At 41.3% G+C, this 27,018-nt stretch overlaps 1 protein-coding gene across 1 annotated transcript; it reads left to right on the plus strand.

Annotated features, from left to right (window-relative positions):
• The first annotated feature begins 1,903 nt into the window (after positions 1-1,903).
• Positions 1,904-27,018, plus strand: DNAAF5 (dynein axonemal assembly factor 5). The gene is made up of 13 exons (XM_053957875.1): positions 1,904-2,450; positions 3,062-3,246; positions 4,283-4,407; positions 4,841-4,956; positions 8,892-9,124; positions 11,549-11,761; positions 13,881-14,024; positions 17,919-18,087; positions 20,786-20,933; positions 23,195-23,345; positions 24,656-24,812; positions 25,969-26,160; positions 26,657-27,018. The coding sequence occupies exons 1-13, from the start codon at positions 1,904-1,906 to the stop codon at positions 26,794-26,796; spliced, it is 2,520 nt and encodes an 839-aa protein (XP_053813850.1). The 3' UTR covers positions 26,797-27,018.

The raw sequence follows: 27,018 nt of genomic DNA on the forward strand, positions 1-27,018 counted from the left end.
GGGAGCTGCCAGCTCTGCTGAGCACCCACAGCTCGGGCAGGGCTGGGCAGGGCTGGGAAGGGCTGGGAAGGGCTGGGCAGGGCTGGGAAGGACAGCTCACCAGCTCTGCCCGGGGGTATTTAGAGCAAAGCCATCCCAGCCAGCAGCACCTCTGTGCAAGGCCAGGAGGAGTGTGGTCACAGCTGGCATTCAGCCATGGGCCAGCACATGCTGTCAGGAATACCCCAGTGCACGCTTGTATTCCTTCTGTTGCCAGGAAATTCACATCCATGGCTCCCATTGAATTAAGGGTGCAACAGGACTCCAAAAGATCACAGTCAAGCTAGGAGAAGGGCAACAAGAGAATAAACTCTGCTGGTAAACACGGGGCTATTTCAAAATAATTTGAATTAGTTCTGCGGTTTATTAAACTTTAGATTCGGTACGATCACTCAAGAAAAGGACCGTGAGAATCTTTTTGATGTCTGTTCCTTGCGGTCGTCAGAGGAGAACACAAAACATGAAGTTGTGTAAAGTACCCAGAAGTACAACATAAACACAATGTATATACACATTAGCTGATACAAATAAACATTAAAAAGTATACAGCGCTGTTACAGAAACTGACCCCTTCCTGCCCGTGCTTTGATCCCTTCAAAGAAACAGCGGGGGAAGTGGCACATGTGAAAGTGGCCGGGCACGGAGCCCCCGGCGCTGTCCCCTTCCCGTTCTCCCGGGCTGGCACCGCTCGTTCCCCGCGGGCCCCGGCAGCGGCTCCGTCCTGCCGGTACCGGCCCGGCCCCGGACCCGCCTTCCCCCCCGGCTCTGCCGAGGGCCCGGCCGTGCCCGCAGCGCTGTCACCCTGCCCTGTCCCTGTCCCCTGCCCTGTCCCTGTCCCCCGCTCTGTCCCTGTCCCCCGCTCTGTCCCTGTCCCCCATTCTGTTTGGTTTCCCCTGGCTAAATCCCTGTCACCGTCTCTGTCCCTCTGTCCCGCTCTGTCCCTGTCCCCCTCTCTGTCCTCATCCCTGTGCTCGTCCCTGTCCTTGTCTCTATCCCTATCCCTATCCCTATCCCTATCCCTATCCCTGTCCCACTCTCTGTCCCCGTGTCCCTGTCCCCGTGTCCCTGTCCCTGTCTCTGTCCCCGTGTCCCTGTCCCTATCCCTGTCTCTGTCCCTGTCCCTATCCCTGTCCCTTTCCCCGTCCCTTTCCCCGTGTCCCTATCTCTGTCCCTATCCCTGTCCCCGTGTCCCTTTCCCCGTGTCCATGTTCCCGTCCCTGTCCCCGTCCCTGTCCCTTTACCCATGTCCCTGTCCCTAACCCTATCCCTGTCCCTTTCCCCGTGTCCCTGTCCCTTTCCCCATGTCCCCGTCCCTGTCTCTGTCCCTTTCCCCATGTCCCTGTCCCTTTCCCCATGTCCCTGTCCCTGTCCCCGTGTCCCTGTCCCTTTACCCATGTCCCTGTCCCTTTCCCCGTGTCCCTGTCCCTTTCCCCATGTCCCTTTCCCCGTGTCCCTGTCCCTGTCCCTTTACCCATGTCCCTATCCCTGTCCCTTTCCCCATGTCCCTGTCCCTTTCCCCGTGTCCCTGTCCCTGTCCCTTTCCCCATGTCCCTGTCCCTATCCCTGTCCCTTTCCCCATGTCCCTGTCCCTTTCCCCGTGTCCCTATCCCTGTCCCTTTCCCCATGTCCCTGTCCCTTTCCCCGTGTCCCCGTCCCTGTCCCTTTCCCCATGTCCCCGTCCCTGTCCCCGTCCCTTTCCCCGTGTCCCTATCCCTGTCCCTTTCCCCGTGTCCCCGTCCCTGTCCCCGTCCCTCTCTCCGCGCTGTCCCTCGCGCACTGCCGGGCACGGCCGTAAAGCGCGCTCCCGCCGTCGCAAACGCCCCGCGCGTCCCTGGCGACGCGGCGGCCCCGCGGTGCCGGGAACATGGCGGCGGCGGCGGCGGCCGAGGCGGCGGCGGCCGAGCTGTCGCAGGCGCTGGCCCGGCCCCTCAGCCTGCTCCAGCAGCCCGACTGCGGCCGGGCGGCGCGGCTGCGGGCGCTGGAGGACATCCGCGCCCAGCTGCAGGGCCGGCCGCTGCCGGGCGCGGTGCTGCAGGAGGTGTTCGCGGCGCGGCTGCTGCGGCCGCTGTCGCGCTGCCTGGCGGGGGACGCGGCGGAGCGGTGCCGGGAGCTCGCCCTGCAGCTGCTCCGCCACGGGCTCAGCCAGGGCGAGCGGCCCTGCGAGGCGCTGCCCGTGCTCCTGCCGGCCCTGGCCCAGCGGCTCTGCCCGCCGCAGGGCGCGGAGCCCAGCGAGGAGCTGCGGCTCGGCCTGGTGCAGCTGCTGAGCCTCCTGCTGCAGCGCTGCGGCGCCTCCACGGCCCCCTACCTCGGCGACATCGCCCGCGTCCTCCAGGCCACCCTCCTCGACCACTATGCCGAGGTCAGGCGGGAGAGTTGCAGGTGTGCCGTGGCCTGCGCCAGGGCCGTGCCAGGTGGGGCTGAGGGATGGGCAGCGCTGGGATGATGTGCTGGGGGCCGAGGAAGGGACCATAGGAGGGAACAGGGATGCTGGCAGGACAGAGATGAGAGGTCGCACACGCCCTCACAGGTGGGCTCTACAGGGTTTGGGGGGTCTGTTGGACAAGAGCCATGCCGGGAGTGTAGGCTGAGCTGTTACGTGTGGGTAGCAGCAGGAGGAGGGGCGAGGGGAGGGTTTGTGGGCAGCGTTCAGCTCTGATACTGTATAAAGCTGAAGCTGCCTGCTCCATGAGCACAGCAACATTAGTCAGGCTGCTGTTCATAGTGCTACAGAAATCACGTTGCTCCAGATCTGTTACCCGTGTAGAGAAAGAAATAGAATTACGGAACAGCATTAACCCCCCTCACCCCCCCAAATGCATTAGTCCATCCAAAATCATCTTGTACTGCTGGCCCCAACAACTGTTGGGTGTCGTGGATATATCCATGCTACATAGAATCAGAGAGTGGTTTGGGTTTGAAGGGACCTTAAAGATCATCTGGTTCCAGCCCTCTACCATGGACAGGGATCCTGCCTACTCTGGGAACTCACATGGTTGATGTTTCTGTCTTTCTGCCCTAACAGAGCACTTCCATATGCAGTCAGAGTCTCTGATAAAACCCCTAATGCAGACAATTTCCCACCAACACTACAGAGTTCGTGTTGATGTGATTCAGGCTACTGGAGCAGTGATACAGTTTGGGAATGGAAAGTCTGTGGATGATGTCCTGTCTCATCTGGCCCAGAGGTTATTTGATGAGATTCCCAAGGTGTGCTTTTCTTCCTTCTTTTTTGGCATTTATTTTAAATCTGTTTAAAACCCATCCCCATGGCGTGTGTTTCTTGGTGTTTCTCTCCCTGCTTTTCCCCGTTTTCAGCTGTCTTGCATTCAGCTGAGCTCTGTAAATGTGTCTGTCATGGGTTAATCCCAGATGGGAATTAAGGACCACACAGCCCCTTGCTCACTCCCAGCTCGTGTCACCTGTCCTGGCATTGCTCCCTCAGCTGTTTGTGCAGCTCCTCACTAGCAGAGCTTGAGACACCCCAAAGTCCTTGACTTAGGGTACACTCTGCTTAGCAACAAGTAAACATCAGAGTGTTATCAGCATTGTTCTCACACTAAATCTAAAAGATAGCACCATACCAGCTGCTAAGATGAACTCTGTCCCAGCTGAAACCAGGACAATGTCCCACCCAGCCTGTATCAGTTGTACTCTATCCCAAACCAATGCTGGTGACTGCTGTCTAGTTCAGCAGGCTTCAGAGGATTTTGTTCTAATGGGTGCCTTCAATTCTGTCTTAAATTCTCTGTCACATCTCTCTGGCCCTTCATTCTCTGGCCTTTTCAGATGCTTAACAAGCATGGTATGGGTCCCTTTATAAGATGCAACTGAAGCAGTAATTTTAAAATTAATCTTTCTTTTGTAGTGAACAGAGAAAATTTTCTTCAGGAGATGTGCTTGGAAAGCTACAAATTCCAGAGAAATTTCTTAAATTCTCAGGAAGGAATTAACCATGAGAATTTAGTTTTCTGTGTTTGATCTGTGTCTTGTCTTCCTCTCAGAGCTGTGCTTTTGTTCAGCAAACAGTCTAAGACTGGCTAAGCCAGAGTGAAAGATGAGAATGTGATTCCTTGTGTGTTCCTTAAGATGCTTCCTGCAAGTGAGGAAATGCTGGATTCCTGTAATTTCTTCTGAGTGTATTGATGTGCTTCACCATGTCCTAGATACAGAAAGCAAATACTGATTTTATTATTTTTCTGTTATTTTCCTGACTCCTTTATAATATTTTTTTGTCTCCCTGTAGGTACGGCACGCTGTAACAACTGTCATTGGAGAATGGTTGTTGCACCTACGAGACAGATACTCATATTTTCACAAGTTGATCCCTCTGTTACTTGGCAGCTTTACTGATGAAATTCCTGAAAATGCGTAAGAGGAGCATTTAGTCTTTTCCCCCCTTCCTTAAATAGATATCAAAGAAGTGTTCCTAAGTTCACAGATGTCTTGCTTGGAGGGCAAAACCTCCACTTCTGCTTGTCAGTTAGTTTGTTTTTTCTTAGAGTGAAAATGTTAGCATTGTCTTCAGTAACTTTTGTTATAGTCTCCTTTCATTCTCCGTTCAATTAAATGTGAGAGAGACAAAGACAGGAGTGGACAGAGACAGAATTATCCCTTGGGAGAAGGGGCCTCTGTCACTGAGTACAAAATAAATATAAACTCTCAACTTAGTGTGCCTAGGTTAAGTGGCAGGAATGCTTCCCATCCTTCCAGCTGAACTCAAGTAGTCAGCTTTTCAGAAGTTTCATTTTAAAGTATTTTTATATGGGAGCATGGTGGTATAAAACTCTTATTTTATATCTAGGAAACTGGCTTGGACCTACTGGGAAAAGATAGGCTTGCAATGGGAGAAAGAGAATGAAGAAGATTTGAAGGATAAGATGGATTTTAGTGTTTCACCATCTCATTATCCCAAAGGAGGTAAATGTTGCACTGAAAGTGGTTTTTTGCTTTGTGAATAATCTCCAAGAGCTGCAGTGCAGTACTGACAGCAGAGCAGGATATGTAATATTCATTACAATATGTAATATTAATGTAGAGAGGTAGCACATATAATATATATATATAAAATTATTTAAATAATTAAATATAAATTTTAAAAAGTGATTGTTCAGTAACCTCTTTTTTTTTTTTTTTTTTTTTTAATCCAAAAATTCATTTTGGAGAAAGTAAATGAGGCTGCCTATGCTGAAAAAAAGCAGTGGTGCAGAAACAGCAGTAAGTTCTACATCAACCAGCAGCCAGGTGCACAGTGGGCACAGAAATGACTGGAAAGAAACGCAGGAGAAAAGAACCCATGACCTAAGTCCTTGAATAATGGGTGCAGGTCACAGCATTAATGATCCACATAATTGGTGCTGAAGAAAAATTTGCAATGAAATTATTTCAGACTTCTCTGTGAGACACTGGGAAGCTCCCTAAAATCTGCCAGTGTACATGAAGAATGTGGGAACAGAGTAATTTCCTTTATTATGCACAAAAGCCCCAAGATATGCAGAATGGATAGTTTACTTTTTAGTAACATATGATTTATAGGTGGTTTTCAAACATTGTGTTTGCAGTAGCTTGAAGCTTGTTTCCTGTCTTGGGTTCACAAAGTTAATGTTTAAAAATATGCATATGGGAGTTGGGGAAGAGAGAGTTTAACTGGCTCATTTATTGATCTCTATACTCATATTTAACTGAACAAAAACTCTTTTGGTGTGAAAGAACAGGTTCATGCTTGACTTGTGCCTACATGACAATCACATCACAGAATACCCAGCAGCAAAATCCTTTCCATGACATTGGGTTCCGGAGTTCTTTCTTCTTTGAAATTACACTTCTTTTTTTTTTTTTTCTTTAAAGTTGTTTTACTCAGTAATGCTTGAATGAAAGGGGAAGTGCTTCATAATGGTGACTGGTTTGACAGAACTGTTTAGCTTTGAAGGCAGGCAAGTTGATCTGTCATCCTTCCCAATCTTTTTTCTTTCCTCCTTATTTTAGATATGATTTTACCTTAGGGATTTGGAAATGCTAAAGAACGCTTTTACTTCCACTAGTCATGGCAGAAACATATTTCTTCTCCTGGCAGTCAGAGAATCTTTTAACAGACACAAACTGATGAAGTTGAGTGTCTAAGCTCCAGTCACTTATTTTGCAATGACTGTGATGTAGTGAAGGTCATAAAAGGTTTAATTTCATTGTCTTGGAGCAGTGATTACCATTTGTACAGCTGATGGGGTTACCTTGGTTAGTTTTGTCTAGGTGTGTGTTGTGGTTTGTGTGTGTAAGCTGTTCTGGGGCTTTTTAGAAAGTGACATCTACCAATTACTTCATAATTAAATGTGATCTCCTAAATAATCTCCTTTGCACAGTAAATATGCCTCATGAATTTGGGCAACATTCCAGCCCCACATTGAATTGAATTTTCATGCGTTTTTCTTGGTAGAATGATGCAGTTAAGGCTTGAATGTGACATATATGTGTGTATTTATATATGTGCACGTACTAAAGAATATTTTAAAGAAATGGCCTGATAATTTTGGACTTGAGTCCCAAGTTAATGGTGAGTTTTAGGTATCATTTCTTGCTGTTTATCTTTACTTCCAAGTTGTATGTCTTATTAACAGTCAGGCTTGATGTGACAAATAGAAGAAAAATCAGAGGAAAGGATGATTGGCTGCTTAATCCTACAGATACAAAACTTTATCAGAGACACTAATATACCTTATGTGGTGTCCTACCACAGCCTGCATATGGATGATTGTTATTATCTGTGTCCTTTCTGTTTGCCCTCCATGAACATTTGATTGGTTTGGTTTTTTGGGAGGAGGGTTTCTGTTGGTGTGTTTTATTACTTTGTTGCCATTTCTTGTGACTTTAGTGTAGTGGAATATTTTTTTTTCCAACTGTGAGTCTGTAGTAGGTTTTACTTAAGTAGCTTTGTCCAGCTGTCAGACTAATGGACCTGCCACAGGAGCCCTGCTTTGATCTCCCTGTGACAGATCCTGCAGGTCAGAGGGGACCAGAGGGAGACCTGGTGTCATCCAGGCACTGCTCAGCTTGCACTGAGCCCCAGCACTCGTTGCCTCAGGATACAGGTGCAGACAGTTTATAGCAGGGAAGTCTTTGACAGCAGTAGCTACAGGGATAAATGCCTGCATTTGAACATCTGAAATGAAGGAATTGCTGATAAAGAATGGTCCAAATTCTTCAAACAAAATTCTGCCTCGGGTCCAGTGGGATGCCAGTCTGTATTTGCTGTCTCAAGTTGATTTCTTTATTTGACCTTTTGCTACTCATTGTCAGCTTTCATAATCCAGAATGTTTCCTCCATTGACAAAAGCAGCAATTCATGTCCTGATGCTTGAATTTTATTTTTTTTCCCTAGTTAGGTATTTCAGAGGTATTTCTAAGCCTTTTGTATCCTCAGACAATTTACTTTAGTCAGTTTTCCTTTTAGCATTTGTAGTTACACAGGTCAGTGCAGGAAAATATCCTGAGACAGCTCAGTCATTTTCTGAGCATTTACAGAACTCTGTATCAGAAATAAAAAATGTACTCACACATTCAGTGTATTTTGACACCTCATAATGAATGATGTCTCTTTCTTCAAACAGCATGTGAACATTGTGAGTGGCAATTATGAAATTGTGCTTCTCAAAGAACAACTTTTCAGATTTTGTTTGTATAAACATATACTGTGTTTAGAAAAGAAAACAGACTGCAGAAAAAATCTCTAAAAAAGTTTATTGCTGTTTTTTGGAAAGGGCTGTCACAGCTTTATCTGCAAAGTACAGAACAGAATGTTTGTTAGATGTTTGTGATATTGGTCAAGTTGCTCTTCTGAATCTCAGTGATTTATAAATTAACTAACAAGTAAATGTAGTGATTACCAAGACAGTACAGTAGGCATTTGTTGGAAAAGGTAAGTTTGTTAGTTATCCAAAAATCTTCATCATTTTTTTGAGGCAGGGAATATATATTTGTAACCCTTTTGGGTTCTGTTTGAAATCAAAAGATAACCACAAAAACTATTTTCCACAAAGTCATTACAAATTAAATTCAGTCTTAAGAAAAAAAAAATATATCCCTCCCAACTCCCCTATCATAATTTTCAATGTATTATTCCGGTTTTGAAACATTGAAGAGGCACATCAGTGACCTACTTCTCCTGGAAAAGCCTTAGAAAGGAGATTATATAATAGCTGTGATTTTTCAAACACTATCAATTTGTTGGCCTGATCTATTACACAGCATCTGTACAAGCCATAATTCTGTGCCCTTTCTGCCTTCAATTTGCCAGATCCACTTTTAACCTTTTCCTTTAGAGAGCACAGTTGACACTGTTTTACTGCAGCTCATGACTTCTGTACTGTTTGTGCCTTCTACCTTCTTTCCTCCTCCAAATTATATTGAGCTCAGCATTTGCATGCAAAAGTCTTTCTTCTCTTTATCTGTGTGTGTTTCAGTTTATTTTTCATGGGATTTGTGTTGCTATCAAAATTAAAAGGGATTTATTAAGCTGTGTTTTCCAAAGTGGGTAAAGACATGCATTCATTTCTCTTCTCCTTCTGCAAACATTTTAAAACATGAAATCTAAATCACTATCCAATAATAAATATATAAATATTCAAAGAGCTGTGTGGAGTTTTAATTCTCCAATATTTAATTCTGCAATTTTAATTCTGCAATATATATTGCAAGGAAATGCAACTTGCGCAGGTAAATTCCTCAGCAGCATTTGGAGTATTTTTTCTTTGCTGAAGCAGACACCCAGAGCTCTTACCTCACAGCTTTTAAACTTTTCTGAGATTTTTATGCATGGGCTTTTCCTTTGATATTTCTTTTTGGGTTGTTTTTGTTTTTTCTAGAGACTCGACCCGGACTGGGTTGTCGGGAACTTGTGTCAAGAAACCTCTCCAAAATTCTCCCAGGTCTCTGTCATGATATCACAGACTGGCTTGGAAGCACAAGAATCAAAGCATCCCAGCTCCTGTACACATTATTGCTGCATGCAGAGGATCACATCACCCAACACATGGAGCTGCTGCTGAGAACTTTGTACCAAGCATGCTCAGATGAAGAAAGTGAAGTGGTTAAAAATGTAAGTTTGATCTGTTAAAGTAGCTGTTGTACACTGAATAAAGATTTTATAGTCTTCAGTCTGTGTTCTGCAGGTTGACTTTACCTTAGGTCACTGGAAATTGCCCATGAGTGAAGGATCAGGCTCAGGTTTATATGGATGTTAAAAACATGTGCACATTATACTTCACTAATCTGTTAAAATAAATGTATTCCTCTATTAATGTTATGAAAGCCAATAGTAAAGTTATTTAAATACTGTTTAGTTTGTATGCCAACCCCATGAAGCACTGATAATAATCTCTCTGAAAATTATAAGCAGTGGATTAAAGTGTAAAAGCCTTGGGGCAACAAATTCAGTGTAAAAAAATGTGCAGGTCATGCCCTTTCAGGTTAATTTCACTTACCTCCCCCTGCTCCATAATCCAACCATATATTGAGGTATGTTTATTCCATGTGATATCCATATTCAGTGTTTGAATCCTTGACTTAATGCTTGGAAAATGCGGGGTGGGGGGTTGTGAGGAATAATTAGTTTGATTTTTACTAACACTTGATTCTTTCAACACTTTGATCAACAAACCAGTAAAGCAGATGCAGTTGAAGGCATGTGATAAATTTAGCAAAAGAAAGACAGGTGGTACAAATGCTTCTACAATTTTAAGATAAAATCTTCTGTTCCTACACAAGGAAGAGAACATATGTATAACAAAAATATATCTACATAACTTACTCTAAAGTTACAAATTTTATTGCTTTGGGAAGTTGGAAGAATGTGTTCTGCTTACTGGATGCAGATAGCTCAACCCTAAATCAGGCTCTTCTTTAGGTTTCTGCTCTCAGCTGGGCTATAAGAAAACATAAATAATTAAGACAGTAAGGCTATGTAGCTCTGCTGTCCTGTCAAATTTCCTATCAATTGCTTATTGCTATAAATCTAAATTCAAAAGTATGTGTTCAAGGAGCACATTAGCTGTCCCTTGCCTTTTATTGTTTTATTGACCATACTTGTCTCTTTCTTGTAATTCCACCACTAATCTTCTCACAGGTACTTCCAAGAGATTTATTCCCAGTTAGGAGATTATATCAGTATTTAATTGTACTTTTCCTTGTGCCAAACATAAGATTCAGCAACTTTTGGTTTGGGATGCCTTTTATCTCTTAGTGATGCAGTTTCCCAGGGTACTGTGATAACCTTCTCTAGTTTATCACTGTAGGAACCCATTTCAGAGCAGCCACCAACTTGGAAAATGTCCATGTCTTTCTCCAGTCTAGTAATACCAAGTGAGACCTTTTCAATTTTTTCCCCTATTAAAGTGAGTAAATTGATCCATACAAATGTATGAAATCACATTTTTGAACTCTTTAACTGTATTGTCCAGTTTTCAGAGCATTAAGACTCTTTTTCTTTCTCTGTGGCAAATATGGAGAAGAATGGAGTTCACATCTACACAGAGGATGTTACAAGTCCTTTGAGTCCTATCTTTGTAAAAAGAAACAGCTTTATATAGTGCAGATTTAAACTGTAGAACTCATTACTATGTGCTTCTATTGAGACAAAAAAAAAACTAGCATGATCAAGTATTAATTAGGTGCAAAAAAAAAAAAAGCCATATCTAAATCACTAGACTATAAATGATAGAGAGAGGGAGACAAGCTTTCATCTTTGGGGAAATGAGCCAACCATTACATCTGTGGGACTGGAAGAAGTGTTCCTGTTGCACAGGTAGTGCTGCAGTAGTTGATTGTTTCTGTATTCATGCACATGATTGTAAACATTGGGCATCAGTCAGGCAGTAAGCCCTGGTGTGGTGCTATTTCATGTGGAATACAACATCCTGATACATCTGCAAGACAGGAATGGGATCAAAGGGTGTCACTGTCATGGGGAATACACAGTAATTTAAGCCTTTCAGTTAAGGAAGCAAGATGGAAAGCAGTGGGCAGTTCCCCCATGGCATTGCTTCCACACTTAAGCAGATCTGTAATGTCAGCTTCAAGGTATAGTACAGTAACAAAAAAGTCCTCCTTCCATTTTTTATAGTTGCAGCTTTTTATAAACAGGGTGATACATTAAGGGCAAGCCTCAGAACAGTATCTGAGGGACAAAGTGCTAAACCACTAAATGTGTAACATCTGGTTACTCTAAATTGGAAACTTTATTACAATGAAGTTGTACACTTTGTTTCTGTGCACTGCTTTCTCATGGAAGTTTGTCTGATGTGGGGAAGGCTGCTTGCAATGCCTTATTTTGTGCTTACTGAACATGTCAAGAAAATTTCTTCATGCATATAATCATTACTGAGCTAGTGGAAAAAGGCCTACAAGGCAACTGCTGAAGCATTTAAAATAGCAGCTGGAATCATAAAAAGAAAAAGGCCATGATATGTTGAATAGTCTTTGTGTTTTCAGGAAAATCCTCAAGTTATTCCTGTTCTTTTTTCAGAGTGTGAAAGCAGCAGAATTGATTGGAACGTTTGTCAGCCCTAAGGTGTCTTTGAAATTAATCACCCCAGCCTTCGAGCAGACACCCAAAGCCTCCTGTGTGATGGTTCTGGCTGCAGTGATTCGAGGTAGCCCAAAAGAAATCTTACAGCCTCATGTGGCCCAGCTTGGCAACACACTGTCACAGGCTGGAGTCTGTCAGCGATCTGAAGAGGTAAGGAAAGCTGCAAAACACACTTAGGATACAGGCTTTGACCAAACTACTTTTTCATTTATTCTCCCTAAATACTCTCATTCCTATCCCTCCCTTGCACACCTGTCTCAGGAAATAGTTGTGGACATGTGTCTGAGAAAAAACAGGAGTGTCCCCATTCTTCCTGGGCCATGTTGTGGTCTCCTGGGCAATCTGCTGCTTTCAAAAACTTACCAACAGTCCATCCTCTCAGCAGATGTAGGTTCAGGTTTGAGGACTGCTCTAAAAGACTTCATATAGTGGTAAGAAAATGAAGAGGCAAGGCAGGCAGAGAAGCAGCTGTTTAGTAAATACTGTACTAGCAAAGGACTACCCTGGCTGGTCCTGAGGCAGAGTTTAACCCATGGTTTGAAATTCCTTGTGTTCACAATCCAAACAAGATCATGCATTTCAACCCTCATCAGTAAAAATGACTGAAAATTTTTTATAGTCTATTGTAATTGGCATGCCAGGTTTCCCAAGATTCCCTCTTAATGTTATCTGATTTTTGTTTTCCATTCTTATTTTCCATTTTAAAAGGCAGGTACCAGCACTTTATGTGTATATTTAGGAGCATGTTTTGCAAACTTTTGGGCTTGGTTACTTCTCTTTAAGTGAAAGTCTAGAAGGAAGACCTTTGTAAATGAGAAGTTTACTTCCAAGTGCATCGTTAGGTAATAGCTGAGCCCAAAGACCATTTTTATTTTAGCATTTGAAGAATATTCATTGATTGCTATATAAGGAGATGAGAGATTCTCTTAAACACAGAATGGATATTTTTTAACCTGCAGGATTTTTTTTCCTTCCCATGTTCAAATGTAGAAATAGATCTGTTAGAGATGCACAAGAGGAATCCCTGTAGTTTTCCCCACAAGTGAAACCCTGGCTTTCATTCCACCAGAAGTTTGTTAGGCCTCTGCTGTTAAGATGACCAAAAAAGGGCCAGTGCTGTGCCTTGAGAAACTGACTTCATGTCAGATGTAGGCTTCCCTTAAAACAGTTATTCATGTGTGCAGACTGAATCAGGCCTAATTGTCTTTTTGAGCCAATGTAAGAAATATATTTCAAGTTCTTCCCTCATTAGGTTTCTTCCCTAATGGAATATGTACCAGTGATGCAGGAATTAACCTTAATCTCCACGAAGCCTGTGATGATTAGGAGCTCATCTAAGTGGAAGCACTATAACCTGATTGTTCAAATAACAATTCCCTGAGGTATAGCTGCAAAATTGCTATGAGGTTTAGGCTTACCACTTCCATTTGGCATTGGCTCCAGGAGTCAGATCCATCTGCAGCTGAAAGTTTGGCAGAATTGTTCCAGCCTTTAGTCTTGGAAAACAATCTCTCTCTATTTTAGCCAGCGAATGCTGCACAGACACTGTTTAGCTAAGGATTGACCATGTCCATGAGATTAATAACACTTATGGCTAACTTATTCCTAGACTCAATTTATTTTTTAGGAGTAAATTTGTAACAATGGCCCCTTGTGTTCCCTGACAGCTTCATGGATATCTGATGCACTTTATCACAGAAATCATGGCAAACTAACTGACAACAGTATTGACTTGAACTGGTATCAGTTGGATCAAGATAACATGAGCTATATGGCATCAAATGAGATAAATTGGCTGAGATAAAAGCAAAGGCTCAGGGTTTTTTTTGGTTTATGTATTTAGCTGTCATTGTTCATCCAAGACAGTCAAACATGGAATAATATTTCAAAGAGTTGTAGCAAATACGTTATTAATTAACAAATTGCACTCGAGAAAGAGAAAGTATTATCAGCAAACACTCCAAAATGCTTTGATGTTTTTATTCACCATTCACCAGTAGAACTATTGTATGATTAAGAGCAGGGTCATTTATTTTGTTAACAGGACAAGGTAAACACAAACAAACAGTGTGGGAGGAAGATTATGTTATATTCTGTAAAAAGTAGAATATAGGTAATTAGAAGAACTAACATGAAATTACCCATATGTTACCAATCTAAGGGATTACAGTGCTCAGATTTAATTACTTCATTTCCCATATCTCTCCTTTAAAGAAAACCTTATATTTGCTAAGAAAACATAATAAATATGTGCTTTTATTAAAAATAGGTCTTTTATATGGAGCAGCTGCTTTATTGTGTACAAGCATTGATTGAAGTGTGCCAGGAAGACTGCAAAGAAATTAGCTCACAGCTAATGAAAGTTTTGGTGACCATAATGGCAATACCATCTTCTCAGGACCTTAAAGAAAAGGTAAACTATGAGCTGGTTTAATATTTTGTTGTGTTTTTGTCTTTTCATTTTGATAAGACACTTTGTGGAAACAGAGCCATAATTATTTGTGTGGAGTATTTGTGGCTAGTCTGAGATTGTGCACCTCTGACAATACAAGACTGTACAGGGTTAGTACCAGAATTAAGTCTGGAGCTGGATTTACAATTTGGGACAGCAGAGCCTGGAGAATTATATTTCTTCATAACTTTGATTAAAAGTTCATAGAGTTAAAATGCATTCTTTTCCAAGAAAAGGTCCTGGAATTCAGTTTTATATTGTGGTCAAAAGCATCAAGTATGGGTCTGTAGCTGCAGTTACAACTGTAATTTTCTTCTTCTGTAAGTGTGTTTAGGTTAAGTTTCAAAATAGATTGCTTGAGGTGCATTAATGGAGCATGGGAATCTTGGAGCTGGATGGGGGCAGCCATGGGCCTAGTAGAGCACTTTTTTTGGGTGGGTGTTAACCACCTATCCACAGTTAGGTATAAGTTTCAGAGCAAGAAGTGTCAAGGATTTTATGTTTGTACTGGATTCTGCAAAGCCTTGGGCATGCTGGTGGTGCTGGTTGAACTGTTGATGTTTACCTTTTAGTGGATATAAGTCACTGTGAATGTTTAGTTATATGCAGGGAAAACTGACATTATTTTCTGACTGTTAAAGAACAATTCACTTAGAGGTCAAGAGTACTACTGGCCTTAAAAATGTGATGGTTTCATAGTGATTTTTTCATCTTTAGCCAAATATCAGACTGATTTTACAGTAGTTGACCTTTTTACCTCCCCACAAGAAACAAAAGTTTAAATGTTACAGGAATGCTTTAAAATCAAGGACAGCTGTACATGCCCAGATAATAGATGAGCTTTTTTGGCTCAGCATTATCTCACCCCCTTATTTTTCTCTTCCTCTTTCTTCCCCGAGCTAAATATCATATAAATCAGCGAGCCATCCCCATGCAGTACAATTATGACCTATCCCAGTTGTCTTTTTTCAAACACACACCTTAAGTGCAGTGGCTATTCCACTTCCTTTCCCCTTGCTCCCAGGCATGGTATTCCAAAGGCCTGGGTAGGATCAGTATTTATGGCCCCAGAGCTGACAGGCTGCCTCCGAGGAGGCGTTCGCTCAGAAAGCTCTTCGGAAAGAAATAAAGTGGAACAAAGCTTGAAACAAGTATTGAAAAGACTTTGCAGGTCAAAGAGGGGTGGGATGATAATCTGTTTTATGGGAGTGGGATTTGGGGGGGGGTTGGAGGTTTTGTTTGTTTGCTTGGGGGTTTTTTGAGACAAAAAAAATGGTCTGGGTAAGCCTTAGACAGATGGATTTGGAATGTTTTGTGGTATCTTGCCTGTTTATCCCTGCAGTGGTCTATAAAGTCAGCAATGTCCATTTAAAACCTTACAACTTCATACTCCTATGAAGAAAGCAGTTTCATGGAGATAAATCCTGATTTTCATAAATGGAAAACTTAATCTCCTGAGATTATTAAAGGTTTAAGATGTTCCTGCAGTTCCAGATGATTTTTTTAAGTTGACAGTACTTTGGATGAGAATCCTTTTTCTCATTAGCCTTTCTTTCAGCTAGACACATAAAAAATCTGGCAGTGAGATTACATAATTGCAATATTTCAAAATTGTCAAAAAGACAAATATGGCTTGAATTTTATTTTTTTTCTCCGGTTACTGATTATTCCAAAACTTCAAAGTGAGCTGTACAGCTTGGAGAAGGCAAGAAGTCCCTGTTAGAATAGTTTAGGAACATGTAGAACAAAAGTATCACAACTGCTGTATGAGTATGAATTTCTTTTTTGTCCAGAAAAGAAATATGTATTCAGACTCAAAAAATTTTGAGTATAAACATAAATTATTCCAAAATTTGCATTATAAAACTTTAATTCAGGCTTTATTGTAAGGGGACAGAAGACCACTGAGATAGTGGAGACCACAGCTGCTGTAACCTGGTGGTGAACACTCAGGTCTGGCCTGATTTTTGGCTTTGTGTCCATTGTGTTTGTGGTTGCTTGGGGCTGAGGAAATGGGCCAAGACCACCAGCTGAGCACAGCAGAGGCACAGGAGCAGGGTGGGCCACAGCCCCAAAGAGACTGAAGCTGTATCAGTTGGAGTCTGTTAGGCATGATTTGAGCTTGTCAGGGATTTAACTGGTGACCTAAAAATAAAGTTTTGTTTCATTACCATTGCCCTGTGCCATCCTGGCTCTTCTTTCAGCACACTGATTATTAGCAGGAAAATGTTGTGTCGTTAAACTTGTTAGCTTTCAAATAGAGAAAAGAGAATCACCATTATTTTTATTTAACTGTGACACACTGCTTAATGAGAAAATATGCATCAGTCTGCTGGCATATTTAATTTATTCTCTCTTCTTTTGTTTTTAATTGTGTTCTTGAAACCACAGAATTTACTTTAAATCATATGTGAACAATGTATATTTTGTGTCTCTTGTTCAGTGGAAAACAATCTTGTGTGTTATATGTTATGCTGGGATTAAAAATGAGGAATAGTTTCTTTCCTGACACATTCTGTTTAATGTTACAATTAATTTACAAGTAACTTATATGTAAAATATTCATTTATCTGAGCTGTTTTGGCTGTCTGGCAGAATGCTTCCATAAAGGAGAAATCTATTGTGCTTGAGGCAGGCAAACCTGCTTTAAGAGTAACCTTTGTCCTTAGCAAATCCTGATTTATTTATTTTTTTCGTCGAATTCTCATTTATTTTCTCCACATCTGGTACTTCCATAAAAACATCTTTGTTGGGCGAGTGATTAGTCTGGAAGAGTCTAAAGGTCCTAGACATGTTTGAGCTAACTTGTGTGGTTGAGTTCAGCTTAAAAATATTAAAAATATGAGCACAATTTGTAGTTCTACTGCAGCACTTGGAGTCAAATGATGTCACTCCCAGCACTGCACTCCATCTTTCCCTGCTGGAGCTGGCCCTGCTGGCAGCACATGTTATTCCTTAGTGAGGTTCCCAACGGTGCCTTGCTCCCCATTCTTGATTCACAGTCTACTGAAATCACCAAGGCTACAGATCCTGCTTCCAGCACGCTTTGAATCTCTTCCTTGGAGAAGTTTTATACTTCTGGTAGGAGCCTATAGGAACTGTAAAAGCAAATTTTCATTTGCTTTGAAACACATCTGCTGCAAGTGATTAGGAAGATCTATAGGCATCCTTGCCAAGCATGCTCATGTCTGGAATTCATTTAGTAGTTCTTGTTACATGTTTCATTTGTACATGTTTTTTTGCATGTCTCATAGGATAGTCTTAACTCTAAACATGAAGAAAATATTTCTGATGTAACAGTGGGTTTTGGTACTTCTAAGCAACAAAAGTTGAGAATTTCAAAATGAGCCTGCCCAGCTACTACAAAGAGAGAGCATCTTTCATAATTAAAACTTGGGGGAGAAAGGGAAGAGGGGAAATGCCATGTCTTCTCTTACCTGCAACAGCAATAGTTTCTGGAAGCTACCATGGCTTGGGATTGTGAGAATTTCCCCGTGTTTATGTTTTAAAGCATTCTTAAATTAAGGAGAAAAATCACTACATCTTTAAAACCACCAAGAGCCTTTTTTATGATGTGGTTAGTTTTTTGATAGGTCTGCACATGGATTAGAGACTCTCTCCTTTTGCTGTTATTTTGCTGTGTTCCTGATGATTTCATTTTGAAATCAGGACAAATGTTTCACATCAAATAAAAGTTAATGGATGTAGTATAGACAGACATTAAATATCAGCCTTGATGGTTTAATAGAAACTATGAAAAAGTTCCCATGTCCCTTCTTTTCTTACAGAATGAGTTTTAAATGTTTGGGGGCTTTTTAATGGTTTCAGTTAAGTATCCTGTCTCTGTTCTAACAGGTGGAGAAAACAATGTCTTCATTAGCTGCAGTGCAGCAACTGGAAAGTTTTCATTGTCTCTACAAGCAGCACATAACCCAGCTGCTGGAGTGGGCTGCAGTGTCCTGTGAAGGGTGGACCTGCTATTCCCCAGAAGTGTTGCAGTTCGAGGTCATCGCAACCCATTCAGGTACGACTTATTTCATTCTAAAAATAATCCTGTCAGGCTCTCCACAGCCTGCAGACAGCTTGTGTTTTGTAATGAACAGTGTGATATTCAGAACCTTCACAAGAACATGATGGAAAGCAAAGGAAATGTTGAAGCAGATCATAGTCCCAAAGATTCTGTGACTGCAGGGAGAATGCTAAAAGCACTTAAGGAAAATGCACTTTCAGGTGAATGAAGAAGGTGAGGATTAAGGGGAGACAAATTAATGTAGCTTGTGTCCAAAAATCCATCTTTTTATTCCATCTATTCACTGGTCTTTCAGAGGACACCACGTCTCTCTAACAAACAGTTCCTCACTGTTGCTGTCCAGCACGTGGCTGTGCAGAGGTGAGTGACACACCCTGGTGTACATCTCACTCCTTCAGTCCTGCACAGTGAGCACTCCTCTGCCACAGCTCCCCAGCTGGCATCTGCAGCAGGGGACATGGTGGCAGGCAGAGCTTTCCACCTAGACACCCATTTTAAGATTATTAAAATGAAAAGTCCTGTTTATTTGTTTTTTCCTTTCTGTTGGTTGTAACAAGGATGGGGACAGTCACTTAATAAAGTATCACTGTGGCCACTGCTACTGTCCACACATATAGATGTGGACAGGTATATTTTAAAGGAATGTATCTTGTGCATTTAATCTTGAATCTCAAAAAAAGCCCCTCATCAAACCTATGTGAAGCACCCACTTGTTGATTTGTACAGCAACTAGCATAAGTACTTTTTTTGGTTTTCATCTGTGGGAAGAACAAAAAGTTACTTCAGCACAAGATTTGAGAGGCCAACTTTTCTGTATATTTGTGCTCCCATTTCCATGACTGAGGGACTTCTAGACAGTTGTCTCTGTTTTCCTTAATGCTATATAAATCATCAAATGTCTGGGCAAACATTTTGGCTTGCACCCAACACTGGTAATATGCTATTGTCTGTGTTTTCTGTCTGACACAGCAGCTCCTAGAGCTATTTTTTTTTCCTTTCTTTTCATTCCCACACATAATGTTGTTTTTAATCGATTTAATCAGCTTTACTCAAATCATATTTTGAGGTTTTTACTGTTTTTCAGGAGCATATGCTTAAGCTGAAATTAGCCATGTAGTTTATTTTGTTTATTTTCCATCTGTTGAATTTGCTGTTATCACTTTGATATAGTAGTAGTATCTTGTGAATATCTCAGAACTCACATGAAGCAATGCATCTTGAATAAATGCTGTGAAAATAAAGACCTATTTGTTGGCACAGACATTTAGCAAACTGCAGTTCAACACCCTGTATTACTTCAGTCTAGACAGTGAAATTTGGGTTTTTTTTCATTATTATTTTAAACATTAAATTTCCAGATATTATTAAATGTTATTGAGCTTGTTTTGGAAGCTTGAATACTTCAATCTGTCCATCCCATGTGTGAGGAATACTCTTGTCATCATGAATACCAGTGTTGTGTCTCCTCTGGAAGGGTTTTCTGAGCGAGTGGAGTTGGATGGAATGTGCATCTTAAGGATGCAAAGCTGAAGAAGTTCCTAAAGGAAAGTCGTTTATTGCAAAAATAGAGCTGAAAGAGAATTCTACAGCAAGAAGCTTGCAGAATAAAGCATGTGTACAGTCTTTATGTACTCTTCCTCTTTATAAGCAGGCAGATGTTAGTCATTATGAAGGAGAAAGGCACAAATTTCCCTCAGTTGTGGGAAAATAGCTTCTTAAAATGCTGGGATAACGGCTTACAGTTTTGTTTGTTTGTTTATTGTTTAAAATTATCACAGAATGTGAAAATATAAACAAACTGAAGAGTTAATTTAGAAGATATTTTTATTTTAAGTATCTTCTAAAATACATCATATTTTGGATTGTCTTAGAAGATGAAAATAAGCATTATTTAAACAGGGAGAAGGAATGCTGCTGCAGTAATTGCATTATCCAAGTTTTGAAGCTGATCCTTTCAAACAGGCCCTTTCCTATGCCTCTGGGAGTCATGAACATCTCAAATGCTGCTTGTGGAAAAACTTGAAAGAAGAAGAAAGTGTAGTTAATGCTGCTGTGTCCAGAGGTGTGAGAGTCATGCCAGATCCAGTGTAGTTTTTCATTAAGTTTAAGAAAACCAAAGCTTTGTGCATAGCCTCAGACTTGCAGAGTTACAAGGGAGAGCATTAATCCTCCAGCCAAAATGCCCCCTGGTACTGACAGTCCCAGGAACTCTGGGGTGTCATGGGTAGAACCATTCCAGAGTAAGGAAATGATAGAATGCTTGGGTTGGAAGGAGCCTTAAAGACCATCAAGTTTCAATCCCTGTCGTGGGCAGGAGCACCTTCCACTATCCCAGGTTGCTCCGAGCTCCATCCAGCCTGGCTTTGGACACTGCCAGGGATGGGGCAGCCACAGCTTCTCTGGGCAAATGTAGTACAGCTATGCCAAGCTGACTAAATGAGATGTGAGGAACTGATCTTCAGGCTGTCCTGGCCAAAACTGGGGGTACCTGAGCCCGTGGGGAGTCAGCCTGGGGATTTGTGCACCACCCAATACGGTGTCACATGGATACCTCAGCAGGTGCCATGCAAGAGTGGGAGGCTAATGACTATTTTAATACCACTTGTATTAGAATTTTAATGCACTCACATATGAAACATCTAAACAGAACTTACTAGTATTCTGAAAAAAGCCTTCTGTGTTTGTTTGCTAGGTCCTGTCATAGGTGAAGCTCTGGATGAGTTTATTCTGGTTCTGAAGACGTGTCTCCAGGCAAACAGAGATCCCCAGATGCGGTTAAAGCTTTTCACTGTTTTATCCCAGTTGTTGCAGAAAGCAAGTGAAACCATCAATTCTCAGGGGTAAGTGGAGGTCTGATTTCACACAGCTATTTGAAAACTCCAGTGGCATTAAGAAGTAATGACCTTGGGAGTTATTTAACCCCTATAACCATCTCCATGTGAGCGTGGCTGGAAGAAGAAAGACTTTCCCACCATCTTCTACCGCTTTTCTGGTTTTCTTTCTGTAATTTTTAACAAGATTTTGAGTTCTCTCATATCCAGTTGAGAATGAAGTATCAGCTCTGTAAATACAAACAGCGCAGACAGGGTACATCCTTTCCTGAAAAAGACTGACTTTTAGAATTAAGTTACACAGATTCACAACAAGATCTGAAAATGGAAAGAGGGAGAAATTAATTGCATCAGCAACAGCAAAAATAAAATTGTAATGGTAATGAAAGATAGTGTTGGGAAGTAATAATTCCAGTTGCAGTGTCATATTCACTGCTGTCAGTAATTTGTTTAGCTCCTTGAAATGGTTCTCAGAGTGTAGATAGGAAGGCTTTTGGTTATTAAGTTAAACACAGTTGTGTGGTCACCTAATGGTGTTTGAGTCTGACATGATTGAGTTGGATAATTGCCAGATATTGCTTTACTGATTCTGTTTCAAGGCACCAGAACAAACATTCTCACAAATAGCACAGCACCATGGTTAAGATAATGCTGATGGAATTTACCTTTGTGTTTTGACAGATCATTTTCTCACTGCAGTTTAACAGAAGGTTTTATTAAAAACAGAAACAGCTACTGATCAGATAGCACAGACAGCACAGAGCTGCTTTTAGCTTTGGAGCTGAACGGAGATTTGGAATGATGGTGATCATTAGTTTTATTTTTTTTTCCAACAACTTTTTTTACAGAAAATTATTAGTACTCAAAAATGTGTTTAAAATTCCACATCTAAAGGGTTTTACAGATTTAGATGTGTCTAATGGGACGTCAGATTTCTTGTTATTACTTAAGTGCCATCTGCTGACAAGAAGCAGCAGTGGATGGATCTCTGACTTCTTCAGAGTCCAAGGGCTCCCTTGCCAAGGGGAAGCAGCAGCCAGGTGTATCCATTTCCATAATGTTGCAGGTGTGTGTCAGCACATAACTGAGTGCAACTGCTTGTGCTTTAGTCAGGTAATACCTGCATAACAGGGACTACCTGCAGCATGGATTCTTTTTAAAGTATTCCCTGGTAATTGTTAGTTGTTAACATGGACCTGTTATGTTCCTCCTGTCTCTTGGCACATCACTAAAGGGGCCACATTCACCCTGGCAGTGTAGGACTCCTAGAAAAGTCAACAAGATCTTGTTCCCTCTGTAGCAAGCAGCAGGGTGGGGATGTGCTGTTTGGCTCTCAGGGGGCTGCAGTTTGAGCAGAGCTCTGAATTCAGTGGGACAGTCAGGGTAGGTTCAGTCTGTTTGCACACTGCCAGGCACTGTGGATAACCTGAGCCTCAGTTACCAGCCACAGCCAGACACTAATGCCTCTTAGATGCAGCAAAGCATTAATTAAGTATTAATTAATTAATTGTAAGATTTGTAATTTTCCCCTCTTAATTTGAGATTGTTTCAGCTGTAACTAAATGAGTGTGAGGGAATCCTGCCTATTGTAATTGCTGACTCACAGCAACTTTTAGCATTATAACAACCCATTGAATGGAGGAGGAGGAGGAAAAAGCATCAGCAAAAACATCACAGATTTATGTGTTTGTAATAAAAAACCCTAGTGTGGGGACTGGCACCATCAGAAAATCCTACAGACCTCTCATCTTCAGGAGAGACAAGTTTCTGAGCCAAGAGAGAGCTGAAATATTCTGTCTAGGCTCCCAGCTGTATCAGTGTCATCAATAGCATTCATACTTTTCACACTGTAAATACTTTTCACTGGCCAGTCTCAAAGGGCCTCACAGATATTAAAGAATCCTCACAGCATTGCACAGGGTGTTATCTCCACTGCACAGGCAGGGAAGGTGAGACACAGAGAAGGTAAGCAGTTTACCAAGATAACACTGAGTCATGGTCATTGCCTGAAGTGGGAGAAAGTCTAGCCTCTCCTTCCTATGAATGTTAGGTATTTGTTTGAATATTATCTAGAAAAATTAAGTTGTGAAAGCTTATCACATACATTACAATCACATTGCCTCAGAAGATGTTATTTATTTTTTTACTGAGTCTTTTTTTTCCCCTTTTCTGCCTATGTTTCTATGATAGAAAATTCTCTTTTACATCCTGTCAGTCTCTTTATCACTTTCTCATGAACCTTTATTTTGCTTTCTTATTTTTGGCTTCAGGCTGTTCCCTAGCTACCTTGAGACTGTGATAAAAGACATCCTGGCTCCTAATCTGCAGTGGCATGCTGGAAGAACAGCAGCTGCCATCCGTGCTACAGCTGTATTGTGCCTTTGGGCTCTCATCCACTGTGAAATGCTTTCACCAAAAGAGGTAAATTCTCTCTTTCTCATCCTTTGAAATCTTAGGCAGGAAAACAAAATAAATGCAAGGGGAGGAAAAAAGAATAAATCCTTAGGGTAAGTAGTATTTTCAGAAGGACATACAGCCTTCATAATAAAATTTATTAATTATAATTGAATGTTAATGACTGAAACAATCACTAGTGGAGGGATGGTGACATTCTGGTAAGAGATCTGAGGCCAGCAAAATGCTGAGGTGTAAAACTGAGTAGCATCAAATTTTGTAGACATTTTTTTCTAACAGATCATCAATTCTGTAGCCCAAGGCACTGACCACTGTGAACACAACAATCTGGGTGCTTGGCATTACTGGACCCAGAGGCAGAGCCTGTGCAGCAGCACTGGAGCCAGCAGGACGTGCTGTGCTGTCACGTGGCAAAGACAAGTTGTCTGGTTGCCTTGGAGCCCACAGGTCCATTTAGGGAAAAAAAATAACATCTAAAGATTCTGAGAAAGGACAGGAGGACTTGAAAAGGAACATGAAGAATCTGTATAGAGACTGGAGTGCTAGCACTTGAAGAGTTGTTACCCATCCCTGATAAAGGATTAATTGAATCTGGGGGTCTTTTTGAAGCTTCTTTGCTAACAAAATTACCATTTGGAAATTATACACCGGAAATACTTTAAATACAGGGTCATTTTTAAAAAATAAATTTAATTTAAATGTTATTAAATGTTCACAGTCTTTTGGGTCTTTATAACAGACCTTAATTGAACAAAGTGCTTAAACACACATAACTGGTTGAGTTCACGTGCACAGAAACGTTGATATCAGAAGCTACTGTTCTAGCTGAATATTTTTATCTGAATCGGTGCCTTAATGCCTATTTCGCATTAACGGATGATGTGAAATACTCGGAATTAAGTCAAATTCCGAAGCTGCCAGCACATCCCAGCCCGGCGCTTCCCGTTGGGGTCCGCGCGCCATCTGCTGGTTCCTGTGCGGAGCGCTCAGCTCCGCCTCGCCCCGAGGCTCGACAGTTTGGGGTTTATTTTTTAAAGGCAAGTAAGTTTTAAAACTTTTACAAGCTTGAACATACATATGAGTTACATAAAACTCATCTGCTTGTATACTGTGTGCTCATGAGCTGGGTGATTGACTGGTGGATTTTCATTTTCCAAGCTAACGTAGAGGCAAAATTAGAGCTCTGTAACTTCAGGGATTTTCAGGGTAATGTTTATAGCTAATTTTTTAACTAAGCAAACAAGTATCTGGCACAGCCAATGGTAAGTGCTGTAACACTAAGCATATTTTTTCTATGCTTTTCCTATTAACTGTAGATCTTAAAAGTGAAAGATGAGCTGATGCCCCAGATTATTGCTTCCATGGATGAAGACTCTAAAATTACTCGACTGATGGCTTGTCGTATTGTTGATGTTTTTCTAAAAGTCTGTGGGAGGCAGTTTGATGCAGATAAATTTAAGAACATTTACACAGGTATGTGTGAAGGTTTAATAGACTTGGGGCGAGGGAATTGTTGGTTTGTTTGTGTGTTTTAATCAAGATTGCAATGCTGACATTTGTTTTTTTACCCAAAGTGCCACAGTTTGCTCGACTTTTAAGGGCTTGGCAGAACCAAGCAGTATTCTCAACGTCATTATCCATCAGACCACTAGGTGGAACTTCACTCAATGCTTTGGTTTGTGCAGGGCTTGCCAGCAGCTCATCTGCATTGCTTCAGAGTTTGGACTATGTGAAATAATGTGCTAAGTATAGTGAGAGCAGCACAGTACTGCAGTGTATAAATGGAAGTCACATTGTTCTCTGTGCTGTGTTTGAGAGCCAAGAGCAAACCACTTCAGTGTACCATAAATAGACCTGAATAGGTAGTGGGTTGGGTTTTTATCTAAAAAAAAAATCCAAAGAAGAAAACTCTAATCTACAGTTTTGTATTGCCAATTAGAGCTAGGAGCTGTAATGCCTCTTAGGATGAAGTGCTAAACTATGAATCAGAAGTACAGACTATGCTTTGACCCAGGTTTTGTGTTCTTATACAGACAAATAAATTTGGCTTTCCCTAACTCAGCATCTTAACAACTGATATTTTTTCTTATGTGGCACACTAGAAATCTAACTACAAACACTTTTATTTTGGAGAAATACATGATCAGATAATTCTCAAAGTATATATGTCTTTGCATCTTGCATATTCACATAGTCTGCAGTGCAGTAATTCACTGAAACAGTACTATTTAATAATTTAATTAATTCATATTATTTAATAATTTAATTAATATCTAATTAACAGAAATGCTGTGCTTTATAACGAGTAGAAATACTTAAACTCTGTAGTTCTGTAATGCATAAATAGACATCCATAGTTCTTAGGACATCCTAGGAGTCCTAGATAATGTTCAATCAATCTAAATACTTCTTTATATGCCTTTTATTAATGTTTGGACAACATCATCCAATAACAATGAATGCGGAGCTTTTAGGAGCAGTGTGGTACATGTATTTATTATGCTCAAAAGACAAAAATACATCAGAAATACAACAATAATTTGGATGTTGACAGAATACATTTGGTTTTTTCAAATGCAAAAGCCACCTCCTGTGTTCACAGAGCATGTTGGGTATTGCTCCTTTTCAGAGGTGTTAAAGCGTCTGGATGATGCCTCATGTGATGTGCGGCTGGCAGCTGCTCACACCTTGGCTAATTGGTTTAAGTGCTTGAAGGACAGTGATGTGAAATCCTCAATGGAAGGTCATGTTGAGTTTCTGTACCAAGAGCTGTTGGTACATCTTGACGACCCAGATGAAAATCTCCAAAAAGCAGTCCTAGGTAAGAATTTCAGTCATATTTCAGTATATTTTTACCAATGTTTTTTAAACCATCATTTTGAGTGTTCATGAAAGCAGCACATACAGGTGGAGGATAACCCTGCCAGGCTGGAGCTCCCCTTTGGGTTTCAGTGGATGAGCTCTGACCTTTCACCTGTGTGCAGAATGAATGCTTTGCCCAGTGCTCCCCAGGGAGGTAGCAGGGCAGCTGAACCTCCAGAGACTTTAGAGATGGTGAACATGATATGGAGCACTGCAGGGTGTGACCATATCCCAGCCTGCAGGAGGGGCTCTCTGGAATTTATTAGTGTAGCAGCCTGTGTTGAAGAACATAAATGTCAAAATACGGACCTCAGCAAATGGGGAGGGAGGAATTGTGTTGTCATCGCTGCATCACATGTAGAAAAATTTCCTGGTTTGCTTCAGGTACTTTGAGGAACTTGGGTAGAGAAACGCAAAGCAGCTACTGATTTATAAAACATATTTTTGTCTTACAGAAGTTTTAAAGGAAGGAAGCATTTTATATCCAGATCTGCTGGTGAGAGGAATTGAAGGGGTTGTACACAAGCATCAAACACCGGTCTATTGTAATCAGCTGCTACATCACATTCAGTCAGCCAAGGAGTCAGCTTTGTGAATCACTGCTGAGATTCTGCTTAGGAAACTGATGTGAAATCTGTATGACTTGGATTATCTTTGTATTTTTGTTTGCTTAAGAAAGGCTGAGCTAGAAATAGATTGTTTTTTCTTTGTAAACTCACTGTTGGCTCATTTGAAAGTGAAATTAGCACAATTCTATGTTCTTTGCAGTTTGAACAGTTCTTTGTATTTCCTAGCAATAAAACAATGTTTTAATTCA

Source organism: Vidua chalybeata, chromosome 16 (genome assembly GCF_026979565.1).
Source record: "Vidua chalybeata isolate OUT-0048 chromosome 16, bVidCha1 merged haplotype, whole genome shotgun sequence".
Taxonomy (NCBI): Eukaryota; Metazoa; Chordata; class Aves; order Passeriformes; family Viduidae; genus Vidua; species Vidua chalybeata.

Excerpts from the sequence above, each read along its gene's own strand:
- DNAAF5 (XM_053957875.1), top strand. The coding sequence starts at position 1,904 with ATGGCGGCGGCGGCGGCGGCCGAGGCGGCGGCGGCCGAGCTGTCGCAG. Across the intron at positions 4,957-8,891 it reads ATCTCATTATCCCAAAGGAG|AGACTCGACCCGGACTGGGT; the intron begins GTAAATGTTGCA and ends TGTTTTTTCTAG. Across the intron at positions 14,025-17,918 it reads CTCAGGACCTTAAAGAAAAG|GTGGAGAAAACAATGTCTTC; the intron begins GTAAACTATGAG and ends CTGTTCTAACAG.